Source organism: Lucilia sericata, unplaced genomic scaffold (genome assembly GCF_015586225.1).
Source record: "Lucilia sericata isolate MDLA Ls3-8-SP2 unplaced genomic scaffold, ASM1558622v1 Contig000422F_arrow, whole genome shotgun sequence".
NCBI lineage: Eukaryota > Metazoa > Arthropoda > Insecta > Diptera > Calliphoridae > Lucilia > Lucilia sericata.
In genome coordinates this window covers 85,766-98,613 of record NW_023994439.1, presented here as the reverse complement: position 1 = coordinate 98,613, position 12,848 = coordinate 85,766, and the positions used below count along the sequence as shown (strand labels likewise).

Genomic DNA, 12,848 nt, shown 5'->3' with positions numbered 1-12,848 from the left:
AAAAAAAATGTTTAGTTATGTTGCTAAATGTACAATATAGAGAAAGAAGTATTTTTCTGTTAGTTTTTAATAATTACGTTTTAAAGAATTTGAAACGAAACGATTTTTACGTACAATTTTCTTAGATAAATTTGTTGTGGCAAAACGATGATGCTGCTGTTGATGATGAAGATGTTGCTTTGCTAAAGATGAGGATGAGGATGATGATAATGATGTTGCTGTTGGTGATGTTGTTGTTGCTGAATTGCATGTAATTTTTTTAGATTTTGTATTAAATGTTGTGTTAATAGTTTTGTTTTTATTATTAATATTATTAGGAATAATAAGAGAAGCAAGATTATTTAATTGTTTCGATATTTTTGTATTTGTATTTAAAGAATTAACATTTCTTTTATGTAAATGATTATTATTATTAAGTTTAATATGTTGTTGTTGTTTAGTATTATTATGATTACGTTTAATTAAAGGAGTTGTAATTTTATTATTAGTAGTAGTTGTTGTTTCTGCTGAAGTTATAGAAATATTGTTGTTGTTATTATTGTTATTAATATTTTTATTTGTTTTTGTATTAATAATAGAAATTGTCGCTTGTTTTTTTGTATTTTTACTACCATTTGCTGTAGTAAGTTTTAAAAAATGTACATTTTTATTAATACTAGTCTTAACACTATCATTTAAATAATTATGTTTATTATTATTATAAATTTTATTATTATTATTAATATTATAATTAACCAACTGCTTATTACTATTAATTGTTTTATTTTTTAAATTACTAAAATTAAAATTATTTTGCAAAAACATTTTATTATTTTGTTTAATTTTTAAGGTTTCTTTAACTTCATGTTTATTTTGTTTAACCTCATCATCCATATTTATTTGTTGTTGTTGATTTTCTGTTATAAATTGTTTTAAATTTGTATTTTTTGCCTCAATAATAATGTTTTTATTTTTATTATTGATTTCTTTAATTTGAACATTTGTTTTAAAAGTTTTCTTAGAATTTTTAGTGGAAAAATCTAAAGTTGTAGCTGACAACAAGGGAGTAGTTGCTGGGGAGTCTTTAGCTGTGGTGTTGTTGGTTTCTTCATCAACAATTTCTTCAAAAATTTCATCTATTTTATAAAGTTTATGTTCTACTAAATATTCCTCTATTTCTGCTGTTTGTTTATTAACATCCTCATCATCTACTACTGTTGTTGTTGTTTCTTCTTCTTTATACTCATCAAATTCCTGTAAATTCTCTTCAAATTCCTTTAATGCTTTAACTTGATTTGAAACATCGTCACCACCACCCGCATTCGCATCCGCACCACCACCATCATTATTAGGATCTACTTCTTCATCATCATCTGTTCTGTAGCTAGTGTCGTCGTCACCTTCATTATCTTCATTCATATGATGTGGAGGATTATGTTGTTGTTTATGATGCCGTTGATGATGTGTGATTTGATGTTGTTTCAAGGCTGTGTTGTTATTGTTTTTGTTGAAAGCAACTTTATTACGTTGCAATTGTTGTTGTTGCTGCTGCTGCTGGTTTATTGGGAGGCCGCGAAATCAAGACAGTTGTTTGGCCACAATAACACCCGGACGACACTGCTTTACCGCCGTAGTACTAATGGTAACATTAGCCGGTGATCCCGCTGTTGTAGTGCCAACTTTTGTTATTGTTGTACTGCCGCCAGCGGCATTTGTTTGAACCTTAAAAATGGCGGTGGGTGTAACATTTTGAGAAACAACCGAAGTTACGGTGGCCCCACCACTTGAACTACCAGCTGCTACTGACTTTGAAATATCTTTTTGTATGACCGCAGCACCGGCCTTCGTTAGGGTCATGGCCGTGCCTCCACCACCCACAATAGTGACCTGTTTACTGCCTCCCTTAAGCTGTAGGAAGGGTCGTAATTCCGCTAATGTTTTACGTTGTGCCACCACATGTTGTTTGTTGGTCAAAGCGAGTGGGGCATCTTGGCCTATTGCTCTTACCGCTTGGGTTTGTACCAACACCTTGTGCTGTTCACCATTGCTGTCGGTGAACAAATGATCGCCCTCTAGATGGCGTATGGCTTCCACTATTGTTTCGAGATTTTGTCGTGAACGTGTTAGACCACTCGTTTGTTCGATTTTCTCAGTTTTTACCTTTTTTAAAGTGGCATCCGTTATACGTTCCACCTCAACTTTTGGTGTGGCCTTAATAGCTGCCTGCAAGATGGGTTGTAACATGGCGGGTGTAGGAGAGTTGCCCTCGGCATAGGCTTTTGCTATAGCATTCACAGCTACCTCTTGCTCCGATTCGGTAGAGCTGGAGGACAATACCACTTCTTCGTGCACATTATCTTCGGTTATGATTTCGGCTGCTGCGGCGGCTGCTTCACTATCCAATTCCTCAATAGTAGAGCAAACCACCACCTGCTGCTGGCCCGTTAATTCATCAATTTCTACATAGGAAAACTCTTCGCAATCTTCACGCAGCAAATTACCAGTGTGTTCGATTACTTCACGGGGAATGTAAGTGGTTGTGGTGGTGCCATCCGTCTCATCGGCCTCTACCGCGGAGGGTTGGGGTGCTGTTGCTACTGAATACAATTGGCGTTTGATCATTTGTAATTCCTCCTCCAACATGGTACGTAAACGTCTTTCCTTATACAGCTGCTCCTTCAATTCGACCATTTCTTTTGTGTTCTGTTGTAATAGTATTTGAGCCTTGGTATTTACTGCCACCGTACCTCCAGCAGCATTTAATAAAGTCATTGGTTCTGGAGACATTGATCCAAGACCCTCATCCGAGGAATCACTTATGGTTTGAACATTGGCTACATTATCGGTTAGTTTGCGCTTCTTAACGGCTACACCTGTAACATTTTCACCATTATTGCCGGCATCTGGATTTGTGCTACTACTACTTCCGCCACCTCCACCGCTGCCAGCTTCATGTTGCCCCAGTTGACGTTTCAGTTGGCTATTTTGTGCCAATAGTTGTGTTTTTTGATTTTCCAATTCACAGATGTACTGCGATGTTTGCTGTAGTATGGCGGCCTAAAAAGAGAAAAAGAGGAAATTTGTTAAAAATCTAAAAAAAAATATGGGCGTTAAGTTGTTAGTAAGTATGATAAATTAAATATGCCCTAGACTACATATATATACAAATAGATAGCTAGATAGTTAGATAGATAGATAGATAGATAGATAGATAGATAGATAGATAGATAGATAGATAGATAGATAGATAGATAGATAGATATACATATATAGATAGATAGATAGATAGATAGATAGATAGATAGATAGATAGATAGATAGATAGATAGATAGATAGATAGATAGATAGATAGATAGATAGGTAGATAGATAGATAGATAGATAGATAGATAGATAGATAGATAGATAGATAGATAGATAGATAGATAGATAGATAGATAGATAGATAGATAGATAGATAGATAGATAGATAGATAGATAGATAGATAGATAGATAGTTAGAAAGGTAGATAGATAGATATAGATAGATAGATAGATAGATAGATAGATAGATAGATAGATATACAAATTCATTATGTACGCCTGCTACTCAATGAATTTCTTTTACAGAAAATTGTGACCTGCATTTTCTTTATTATTCTTCATTTCTCCAATTGTAAGTAGAGCTTAAAGAGCACACAAAACAACAAGATACTTTAATGGAATGTTCACATTTTACACCCTGATATTGATGAATATTTAAATGTCTGTCTGCCAAAGCAAATCGTAAATGTATTCTCAAGTTGTTTGTTATTTAAATCGAGAATTTTGCGCGCCATCCAACAAAATGCAACTTGCCAAGTAACATATGACAACATTTGCACATACATACGTTTGGCCATATCGAATATTGTGTCTCTGCACTTTATGTGTGTGATTCTTCGCATTTTGCATACAATTTGTTTGTTGTGTGTGTACCTATAGCGTAGAGTGGAGATTGTACTACATGTTAAGTTGGATTTAGCGCTGCATAATTGCATTCCAATGACGGTCACTGACATTTGGCATTGTTAGAGAAATACTATGTGGGTATGTATGCATGTGCAAAGAGATATTTTTTGCTTTTGTTAATTTGTTTGATCTTTTATTTGATTTGATTAAATTTCAATTATGTTCAAGAATATTTTCTTCAAAAATATTATAAAAAATAAACCAATGGGGTTTTTCCTAAAATACACTACTTAAATAGCCATAGGCCAAAACTATTTCCCTATTTCGAAAGATTAAATTCGTAACAACAGTATGAGTTTGGCTGCAAAACAGACATTCCAAAGGAAAAACCACTGATCTCGGACCATCTTATATAACCAACTACCTACACTGACTCAAACAATTGCCCGTACACTAAGCTTTTGACAATATTATTTATTGTAGTTTAAAAAATATGTATCGTACAATAAAAAGTTTAGTATTTTTAAAAACTACATTAGGTATATAAAATAAATAAAAACACAATAGAGGTAAAGACAATTTAAATTTTATTAAATAAAAAAAACAAAAGAGTACTACAGAAACTAAGCTCAAAAAATTCTCCGTACAATATAGTGATTGAAACTTAAGTATAGCTTAAATTAGAAATTTAATAGTTTTAATAGCTTGTATGGTATCCTTTAGCTTTAATGACATCTGTCAAACGATTTTTCATTGACAGTGCTAATTTATTTGTCGTTTCGCTGTCAATATTGCGCCACTCCTCAAGAATTGTATTTTTTAGCATTTGTTTGTTAGTAATTGTATGTTGCCTAATTTTTTTTTTTTCCAAAATTCCCCATAAATGCTCTATAGGGTTCAGATCTGGACTCTGGGGAGGATGTGGAAGCACTTGTTTTACATTATTATGTAACCATTCACATACAATTTTCGATTTATGTTTTGGGTCGTTATCTTGAACGAATCGAAAATCATCTTTAATGCCCAATTTTTCTGCACTGGCTTCTAAATTTTCTTCTAATATATTTAAGTAATGATTTTTGTCCATTGTCGTTTCAACAAATACTATATTTCCGACACCTCCTGCGGACATAGCACCCCACACCATGACACTACCACCACCGTGTTTCACTGTTGCTTTGAGGTTTTTTAATTCGAGGGCGGTATTTTCTCTACGCCACACAAATCTCCGGCCATCTGACCCAAAAATGTTAAACTTGCTCTCATCCGTAAAAATTACCGTTTTCCAGAAGTCTTCCGTTTTGTTTACGAAGTTTTTGGCATACTCCAAGCGTAGTTTCACATTCTTTTTTGAAATAAACGGCTTCTTACGTGGTACACATGCCTTATACTGGCATTGATGAAGAAAATTTCGGATTGTTTGTGCATTTAGAGCTACGTTTTCACTTTCTTTAATAATTCTCGCTATTTCCACTGCACTCATTTTTGGATCGAGCTTCACCATCCGTTCAATTTTCCGTCCTAATCGTAAATCAATAATTTTTTTGCGGCCTCTACCTGGAGAAATTTGTAACAAACCAGATTTTTTAAACTTTTCTACGACATATTGGACAGAAGATCGTGGCCTTGATACTATTTCCGAAATTTGTCCATAACTTTTTCCTTCATTGTACATTTTTATTATTAAATCCTTGATGTCTAAAGGAATTTTTGTTCCACGTTTATTATTTGCACTCATTTTAAATGTGAAAAATGTAAAAATCAACAGTAAGATTTTAAATCAATGCTGACAACATTAGCAATAAGAAAAAAACTTTTTTTCTAAGTTCCGTTACATTTTAGAGCTGCATCATTTACTTTTTTCTACCTGTACGGGCAATTTTTTGAGTTTAATTTTAGCAGTGTTGCATTTTATTAATCGCTTAAAACCAATTAGATTATTATATAATGTTTTTGTAACTGGGAAATTTATTACAACATTATAACGTATTCTAAAAATTAAAATTATTTGAATTGGTGAAATACTTTAGATAATATTACAAAATATGTTTTATAATGACTGGTGTACGGACAATTGTTTGAGTCAGTGTATTTAGAAACCTGGAAGATATTGAAAGAACTTAGTAGGAAATCAATCAAAGGGTTCAATCCCCCGAACAGAGAAATAACAAGGGACCGAATTACATACTAAATACGTAATCGAACAAGCTTTCATATCGGAAATCCATTTCGAAACCGAAATTTATCTAAAATACCTACTATACCTACTAGATTTATTATTCGATATCGAATGCCCATCATCTTAAAATTTCACTCGATCACGAATGCCATAATTCACTCTATAATTTCTTCTTACAAATTAGTTAGTGAAATTGTACTGTGAAATATAATTGTAAAAACAACTGATTAAAATGACGCCGCCAACAAAATAACAACAAAAATTTACTAAATGCCGGTAATTTAAATTAAGCACAAATAAATGTTAAATCAAAAAATCCCACAATAAACACAAGTAAAATACAGACAATTTATAAAACCACTGCAAAAATTTAAACTCAATGAAAGGGCCAACAACACATAAAGCAGCAAGAGGAGGTCGCAGAGGTTTCTTAACAATTGCACATACTGTAAACAAAACAGAAAAACAGCAACAACAAAACAAATGTAAACAAATACTAAAAATATTTACAAAAACAACACAAATAAAACGCTCATATGTTTTTAGCGGCTTTTCATTATTATTGTGTTTATTTTGTTTTTTTATTAATTCCACTGTGTTGGTTTTTATCGTCTCTGTTTCTTTGTTTTGTTTCTGTTTTGTAAACAATTCATTCAATGTTCGTTTTTGTGGTGACTGTACTTTTTTTGTGTATTAAACGTTGGTATAAGTATGTGTGTGTGTAAACGGAACGCGCGGCGTCATACTACTCCTCTCTAAGTTTATAGTTGCTGTTATTGTTGTTGTGTTTAGCGAACAATAATACGGGGGAAAAAACAAAACAACAAACCAAATATAAAAACAAAAAAATATTCGCCTTAACTATGTTGAGCAAATTTTTGTGTTTCTTTTTCCACCTTATATTCATAACAAAACAAATACTACGACTTGCTCACTCTCTCTCACTCTTCATCCGGCTGATTGGAAACAAAAATACAGCAGTGGTACAAAACAGAAAGAAACACCCTAGAAATTGAAACACATGGTGTAAAAACACATGTTTTTTTCGGTATAAATTACAGAGAGTGGAAGTTAGAGAGAGAATAAAACGGAAATATTAAGTAACAAGTGTGAGAGTTATACCAGATAATTAAAGATATTGCTATCTCTGTCTTTCCATCACACCTTGCAAATAGTCCAACACACACAACTTCCAGTTTCCCCGAAAAAATCAACAATTTCCAATATATAGTATGTGTTTGAATGACTAAAATGAAAGAAATCAAAAAAAAAAAAAAAAACTACGCAAAGCAGCTGATGTTTACACACCCAAACAAATACACATACCTTACCTACCCCCTTCTCCTCTCCTTAACCAAACAATTGCATTTTTTTTGTATTGAAAAATCTTGCAGAAAAGAAAATATTTGGTTTGTTATTTTTGTTGCCTTTAAGAAATGAGAACGACCGCCGAATGCTATGGTTGTGTGTTATCGTATTGTATTTCTATAAATGGCGCGCCTTGTATTTTGGATTTTTTTCTTTTAATTCTTTAAAATCCCCAGATCTATCTTTGAAATTTTACATACACAGGTCGTTGGACAAAAGAAAATAAAAACAAATTGAAACAAAAGATAGGTATTAGTCAAATGCATTCAAACATATAAAATATGTCAACATGTGTGTCTGTCAGTCAGCTGTTTGTTTTGTTTTTTAAATAGGCCTACGTGATCTTTGTCAAGAACTGACTATTAGACCAAACAAAGAAATGCTAGAAAATATCTAATACCACAGTATGCATAATGCCTAAAACACACATTGCACAGTGGGAATAAAGTCTTCTTTCTCGACATTAAAGGCGCATTCAACAATATGCAACCCCAGCCTATTACATCGGTATTAGCTAGCCAACTATAGCTTTTATGCAGACTTCTGACCAGTCGGCACCAGAGATACAAGCCGAGACGGCTCAAATCGGCGGCGGCTGGCCGCCGGTAATATTTTGCAAGCCGCGCCGCCGCCGACTTCTTTCGGCTCAAAAGCTAAGCCGGCTTAAACGTAGCCGCTGATAAAGATTAGAATCACACATGTATTTCGGAACATAATTTCACCAAATTGAACGGAGTTGCCACTATTTTAAATTCTTATGGCAAATTGAAAAGAGTTGCCACACAATATTGTGCTAATATTAAAATAGTGAAAACTACTATAAATGTCCATTTTCTGCAGAAAAAAACTTATATAGAGACAGGTTTCTATGTAACAGACTATTATACAAAGATTTTTCAATATAATAAACCTTATAAGGTCAATTTCTAAAGAAAAACTTAAATTGAGCCGACAATTTAGCCGCCGCCGATATTTTCTATAATAAGCCGCCGCCGCCGCCGCCGACCTAAAACGGTTGCGCCGCCGCCGCCGATCATTTTGCATCGGCTTGTATCTCTGGTCGGCACAGTATCTGGAAGCAAAAACTTTCACAAAGGTGGCAAAACGAAAACCTCAACACGGGGTATTATCAGCAATTCTGTGGAATCAGGCCTTAAACCCTCTTTTTATGGAATTCATATCTATGATATTTAACGTTATTGTGAATGCGGACGAAGTCTCCTTAGTGGTATATGGCAAATATGTATATCGTATTAAAAATACTCAGTACCTATTGTACGATAAGTGGACTAGGTGAAAATGGAACTGTACCCCTCACGAAAAAGTTCTATAATATCTGAATTAACTCTATCTACATTAAATAGGGTGCAAGTTGTGTGTTAATGCAAAATATCTGGGTTTTTCCTAGATTCCAAACTACCACTCCTTCTAAGGCTACTTTTGTCGTAATGAACAGCTTTATTAATGATCTAATGGTTCAAAAAGTTGCGCTGCAAATTATATTCAAAATTACTGGCGAATAGCAACAATCTTGAGAAACTTTCGTTCAATATTGATTTCTCTGTGTCAATCCAATACAATCCAAATGAGTTAGTAATGATCCTCCGAAAAGCTTTGTTTCTTATAAAATATTTGTTAGGTACCTATTTAACTAACGTCATATTTCTATTGTGTTCAGTTTAGAGATGGCAATTCCAAAATCCCAGGATCCCTAAAATTACCGGGATAGAAGTTTTCAAATTCCGAGATTTGTAAAAGCCATTTGGCATCCCTAGTTCAGACTATGAACATTATTCATATATGTACATAATTGCACACTATTATGTCAAATATTTTACTAGTTTGAACATTTTTACTTGTTTCTTTTTTCGTTAAGAGGGCAAATTAGCCATCAACCGAAACCGTCTAGGTATCTACATACATACATAGTATGTATGTATACAGTGGTTTCATTATTATAAACTATTTTTGTTTAATTAGCTGAGAAAAAAATTTAGTTTCTTGTTTAATAAAACCGAAAGTATTTCTTTAATTTATTTTTAACACTTTTTTGCCATTAATTCAAAGAAGAAAAAAAAATACTATGTTTTAAACAGCTTTTTGAACAAAACAATGGGGGTCAAAACTTAAAAAGCCAAACATTTTTATTAACACCAACAAAAAAAATAATTTAACATATAACCGAAATAAAAAACTGAAGTGAATGACCTTAACGCATTTTAAAAAAATGAGCTCATTTTCAAACACGTGTTGTAGTTTATTTTTACTTTTATTTCTCTATTTTATTTAAAATAATTTGACATACATATAACACTGTGTAGGTATAAAAAAAATAAAAAGCAACGATAATAACTAGAGAAATAAAGATTTAAAATAATCAAGAAAAGAAGAGAAGAAATAAGTGCAAATATGACACAGCTGTCTTTAAAATAAATTATGTTGGAGATGAGTGCATTTGTCAAATATTTTTTAATAATTAAAATAACTTTACTATTTTTAAAACAAAATTCTTGTTTAAAAATGTAGTTTTACAATATAAAAGAAACCTTTAAAAATGCAAAACAGTTTTCTTTTGTCATGAATGCTCTAAACAACAAACAAACAAACAACAACAAGAAAACAGCTGTATAGCCTTTGTTTATAAACGTTTGTATGATTATGTGATTGCATATAACCTTAAAAAGCAACTACAAAAATAAAAACAAAAAATAACACATCAGCTGATTTGAAATTAATATAACTGTGATATTCTCAGCTGTTTGTTTTTTTCTTTGTCTTTTTTTCATTCTTGGGTTTTTTTTATAATTTTTATTGTGTTTTGTTGTTTAATCTTATATTTATTTATAATTTTTTCGTAGAAACTATAAATATTTATCATGTACATTTTGCTTTCAGCCTTGTGTCAAGAAGTATTTAGCATTAGTTTATTGTTGTTGTTGTTTCTTTTTTTTTTTCAATTAAAATACATTAAATTGATAATGCCGGTCGGTCTATAAATAATACTCAAGTTATACAAACATTTTATAATAAATACATAGAAATATGTATAGATTTACCAAGAAACATGTAACCCTACTGAACCGAATCTTACCGAATAAGAAAAAATCCTAAATTTGAGATATAGACTGTGTCGGCACCATTTCCCGTCAAATCATATTATATTACAAAAACCGCTAGAAATTGTTAGAGTTAGGCTTTTGCAAAAGCCGCTAGAAAACGTAAAAATTATTCAATACCTGAAAATTTCCCAAATAAATACAAAATTCCAATAAATTGGGGATGTACACTGAACCACTTTATATATAGACTATAAACTAGACTTATAGACAAGACTATAAATTATACTTTGAATTAGAAGGGTAGACTAGAATATATTACAGACTTAAGACTAGGCTACATACTATACTTTAGTGCAGACTATAGACTCAACTAAAGACCAGACTGTAGACTAGACTATATACTAGACTGCAGACCTGTCTATAGACTACACTATAAATCAGACTTTATATAGACTAGTGGCCTCCGGTAGGTTAGTGGTTATTGTTCTAGTCTGGTAGACCGGAGGTGGTGGGTTCGATTCCCACCTGATGCACTGGTTAAGGAGCGCACAACATACCCGATAGAGGCCTAGGTGTATTTCTTCGGATTTGATGTATATATGTATATTCTCTATTCAAAGTAACTATCTAACATATATAGACTAGACTTTAGACTGATTTTTTCGGAAAATATTATAAGTATGTTTATTACAAAAATAACTATTTAATCTGCTTATAAATCTCCAAATTTCCCGCAAATCGCTAAAACGCATTTTCCCGCAAATTCCCCTTTAAAAAAACGTCAGATTTGACGGGAAAAATGTCACATTTTTGACCATATAACGAATTTTTTCGAACACATGATAAATGTCAAATGATATGTCTTACGAATATATGTCTTTCTTTTTATATATTTGTTGGTGCTACGCAATCAGTGAGCTAAGGCCACAATTGTGGATGAAAAAGATCACGCCGATTGTAGGCCTTCTAGAAAGATGCTCACGTAAAGCACTCCAAGAATTACTAATTGGCAATGCTGTGATTCGGTGTTGCCAACCTTAAATACTATTTTCCAATCATGAATTCTCAAATTTCCCCACATTTTCTCTTTCTTTGATAGTACTTTTTTTGCCATTTTTTTCCCACCCACATTTTTTTTAAATAATTGGGGGCAAAAAAAAAAAAATATTATTGCAATTATTCATGAAATGTTCGTTCATTCTATTTAAGTGAATTAGTCATAAAATATTGTGGCAAACATGATTTTTTACAAAATTTTAAAAATGGCGCCAGTGTTTAATTAAAGATTTTTCATACAAGTACAACTATTTGGCAGATACAAACAAAATAAAAATAGAGCAGCAGCAACAATAAGAAAAAAAATAAATAAAAAACATGTGTTTATGCTGTCATTCATTGCAGGTTTATTTTTAATTTTATTTCTTTAATAATTGTGTAGGTGAGTATGTGTGTTTATTTAGAAGAAAAATAAAAAAAATATCTTTTAAATATGTATGTGTATAAAAAACAGCTGCTTATTGTTATTAAATTGTTCTCATTTTTGTGTGTTTGTTTAAATATTTGTTTTTGGTCTTTTAATTTCATTGTATTGTAGATCTGTCTATCTATCTGTCATGTCAGTTTTTTTTTCTCTTTACATTTGTTTGTAAGATCGTTAAATATACATACACACACAAACACCGTTGTGTGGCAAGTATGAATGAAAATAATTAAAAACAGCTGTACATGTGCTGTATTTGGATCATTATGTATTTTCTTTCATTATTTTCTTACATTTAATCATCAGCAGGGGCAAATAATTTATTATTATTTTTTACTTTAAACAGCTGTTTTTTTCCGCTGTCTTTCTTCAACCTAAATTTTGTTAATACATTTTTTCGATTACATTGTTGCACACAACCAGTCGATACATAAATTGGATTTATTGTTTATTTTTGTGAAAAACCTGCTGCTTTATTTTAACCTCGTTTAATTAAAGTAATATTTTTTAAAATTTATAAAATATAAACAGTTGGCAAGTGTTGCCAAGATTATATTTTAACTCATCTTGGGCGGTTTCGAAAAAGTCCTCAATGTTGATCAAACCTGTTGCAATTTAGAAATATTGCATTTGAAAAATAGAAGTTTGAAGTTTAATTTTTATTATTTAATTTAATAAAAATATTGTTGTTTTGAATGAAAACTTATGTAAATAAAACCTATAGAGGACTTTGATTACTACTGCTGGAAAATGTTTCTTAGGTTTCGAACAATACTGTACACTTGCTAATATTTTTGTAGAAGAAAAACTGGCACGTGTTTTAAATTAGCAACATTGTATTGTATTGTTAAAC

General features: G+C 31.8%; 1 protein-coding gene across 1 annotated transcript in view; it reads right to left on the bottom strand.

The window, feature by feature from the left end:
- Positions 1-1,510: 1,510 nt before the first annotated feature.
- Positions 1,511-12,848, bottom strand: part of LOC119604737 — a 33,558-nt gene continuing 22,220 nt past the window's right edge. The window contains exon 3 of the mRNA XM_037957542.1: positions 1,511-3,036. Coding sequence (XP_037813470.1) covers positions 1,558-3,036 — 1,479 coding nt within the window. The 3' untranslated portion in view covers positions 1,511-1,557. The remainder of the gene's footprint in view (positions 3,037-12,848) is intronic.